This window comes from Bactrocera latifrons, unplaced genomic scaffold (assembly GCF_001853355.1).
Source record: "Bactrocera latifrons isolate USDA-ARS-PBARC rearing strain unplaced genomic scaffold, ASM185335v1 scaffold_392, whole genome shotgun sequence".
Classification (NCBI taxonomy): Eukaryota; Metazoa; Arthropoda; class Insecta; order Diptera; family Tephritidae; genus Bactrocera; species Bactrocera latifrons.
In genome coordinates, this window is record NW_017537037.1 from 155,357 (window position 1) to 158,583 (window position 3,227).

At 34.6% G+C, this 3,227-nt stretch overlaps 1 protein-coding gene across 3 annotated transcripts in view; it reads right to left on the reverse strand.

Moving 5' to 3' along the window:
- Nucleotides 1-3,227, reverse strand: part of LOC108972325 (tau-tubulin kinase 2) — a gene marked incomplete at its 3' end in the record, with an annotated part of 206,105 nt that overhangs the window by 127,387 nt on the left and 75,491 nt on the right. For all 3 annotated transcript variants that reach the window (XM_018938860.1, XM_018938859.1, XM_018938863.1), the window contains 4 exon segments: nucleotides 865-1,326; nucleotides 1,392-1,460; nucleotides 1,516-1,719; nucleotides 1,990-2,379. In XM_018938860.1, coding sequence (XP_018794405.1) covers nucleotides 865-1,326; nucleotides 1,392-1,460; nucleotides 1,516-1,719; nucleotides 1,990-2,379 — 1,125 coding nt within the window.

A 3,227-nucleotide genomic window follows, 5' to 3' on the forward strand; every position in this document is an offset into this window, starting at 1 on the left:
CTTTCGGTGTAGCGGGAGCGTGATACTTCACACTCACATTATCAGCAGAAACAGCAGTGTTAGACGGAGAAGCATTTATATCAACAGCAGTCGCAGCAGTGAGAGTGGCTTAAGCAGTAGAGAGAGCATTCGAAGCTGGTGCAGAGAACTTGCCGTTATCGGACAATTTCTTTTGTACAATGCAGATCTCTGATTTAAGTTCGTTAAGCTTAACGATTAACGAATTTCTATCATCACATAGTCCAGATAATCCGTTATTTGATTGTTCAGCGTTTTGTTGTTGCGAATTTAAGATATCAGAACAATGAGCATTACGCACTGATGGCGACGCAGGCGGCGAACGAATAGAATTTCTCCGAGCTACCGCGCACACTTTACAATAAAAAGCATTTATGTATTTCAGCAAAAAATCCACATCAGCCTGTGATAAATTCATACACGTCAAGTGGAAGAATTGATTACATTATGGCAGCAGAATAAATAATAGAACGCGGAGCAGAGAATAAATACGTCTGTTCACAGTGAAACACATTTGCAAACTTTTCAATGAGTACTTATAAATATGTATATACAATACTTAGTACATTGTTTTAATAAATCTTGTAGGGTTCAGCCTATAGTTTGCAATGTAAATGCAAAAAATTTAATTATCTACGACATCACATTAGAAACTTTAAAAATAACAGTATTTCTGCACTATTTAATTATTATTATTATGCATGCAAACCTTTCTCTTCAGCCACTCTATCTATTAGAAAAAACCGCATCGTTGCGTAGTTGTAAAGATTTAAGCAAACAAAGAGACGGAGGTACAGAAAAATCGGCTACCTTTAATAATATTTGTTGATGATGAACTTAACGTACCTGTATAGGAGATGAATAATTTTTGCGTACAGTTTGCGCGGAAGGTGAATTTGATCTAGCTTGAACGTGTGAATGTCCGTGGATAAATTGCTGCTTTGGATGGTGTTTGTGACTGTTCAATGGAGGTGTGGAGCCTGTAACCGAACCAGCACAATCTGAACGATTGGAGGCCGTAACTGTAGATGGTTTTATTGCACCAGTGGAATTGGACACATTTGGTGCTGCTGACGGCAAAAATAAACTTATTTGGGGTGCGTTCAAATGTGGTTGAGATGGTAACTTTGGTTGTGTTTTCTGATCAAAAGTTTGGTCAACTGTTTTAACGCAATGGACATTTGCAGAACCTGTTAAATTTGCTGATTGCGCTGGATTTGCCTTCTGAATCGCGTTCTGATTGCAGGAGCTCATATTCAACAAAAGACCGTCGATCTGTGGTAAGGGTGCGTTGCAATTTTTGTCAACCTAATATAAACCCCAAGATATTAGTCTTAAGAAAACAATAAAAGAAAAACTTGAATCTTAAATACCTTTTCCTTTCCATTTATTGGATCTGTTGAAGCAAATAATGCTGTGTCCATATCATTACGATGTCGTGGCTAAAAATTATTGAAAATATTGCATATACACTTCAACACAAAACAAAATTATTACATATTCAGTCCCGCTAACATTTGACGCAGCAACTGTCATCTGCGCAGTGTTTCCATGTGCATATTCGTTTTTACCCAGTATTTGAACAGTATTTGTTGGTTGACTAGTAGTTGCATTAACAGTATCTATCTTTTCCCAATCATAGGGATCAGAATCTTTTACTCCTCGACGTTTCATACAGCGCTCGAATAACCCGATCAACATCTGTTAAACGAAAATTAATTATGTAAAATTACCAAATTCACAAAATCAGAGAAAACGAAACACATAAAATAAAATTGATGGCCAACGATTTATTGATAATAGTATTTTTTCCAATAAATTATCAAAATTCAGTCGTATATTTTGTAGTAATTTCTCATATATTCAGATTGTAACTTTTTAAAATATATTTAATAGAGTAAATTGATACAAATTAGCAATACATTACTTAAATATAAAAATTAAGAAAGTTTGATTATTGTAAATACCTACCGCATAATCGGGGCGATCGGCGTAAGCGAGCGATTGTATATGTTCCAAAAACTGTTTTAAATCGGAAGGCAAGTGTTTTAGTAAAATGCGGTGATCATACTTCTCTTTCGTAAAGCCTACTTGCTCCTTATCTTTAATCTTACGCCACGGCAATTGGCCGTTAACGAACTCTACTAACATGTAAAATAAGGACCACAAATCATCATGACGTCCCATTTCACGATTTCGATGCGCATTTATAGATGCATATCGTACAGTGCCCCGGAATCCAGCCGCGGCACGGGGACAACGGACCTCTCCAGTTCCTGTGGTATACTGACGAGCAAGCCCAAAATCCAACATATATACCCGACGGCAATTGTAGGGTAAACGTCCAATAGAAAAGTTGCTCTGAAAATACCGTTACTAATTTATATGCAGATAGTAAACTAATAACACGAATAAAATAAATAAATTCAAACTCTATATATCCTGGAAAATTTAATATTTACAGCAGAGAAGAGCCATTTCCTAGTGCCAAATTAAATTTTAATAGAACAATATATAATATTTTTACAACTTCACACATTTTCTTAAAACATTACATTATATTAAACTACACACATTTTCTTGAAACATCACATTATAATAAAATATATCTTTAACAGAGCTTACGTTAAACCCAAACCAAAAAGCTTTGACAAAGAAAAACATTGTTTAATGAACGAATTCGAAAAATTACGCCAAGAATCTAGTTTTATATTTTTTAGAAACTTAAAAGAGAAGTAATAACAATGATATATTAAGGGAACACTCGAATGCAAAAATTTTAAAAAAGTACTTTTTTTATCTTCAAGAATATTATATTGAGAAAATGTGTCAAAATTTCAAAAAAAATTGTAAAGTAGTATTTCATATACTGAACACAATATTGGTACTGTAAAGATTATTGTGCAGCATAGTAGATTGCCACTGGAATGAGAAATTATGGGAGATAAATACCGATTCAATTACAGGGAACTGAAAAGAGTGTTACTTTTTTGCAGCTAGACAAATCACAATATAATACCAATTTCCAATTTCTCAAAACTTTGCACCGGTACGGAAAAATAGAACGGAACGGCAGACCCATTCATATTGTTGCTCATTGTAAAAGCAAATGTATCGGGTGATTTTTTTGAGGTTAGGATTTTCATGCATTAGTATTTGACAGATCACGTGGGATATCAGACATGGTGTCAAAGAGAAAGATGCTCAGT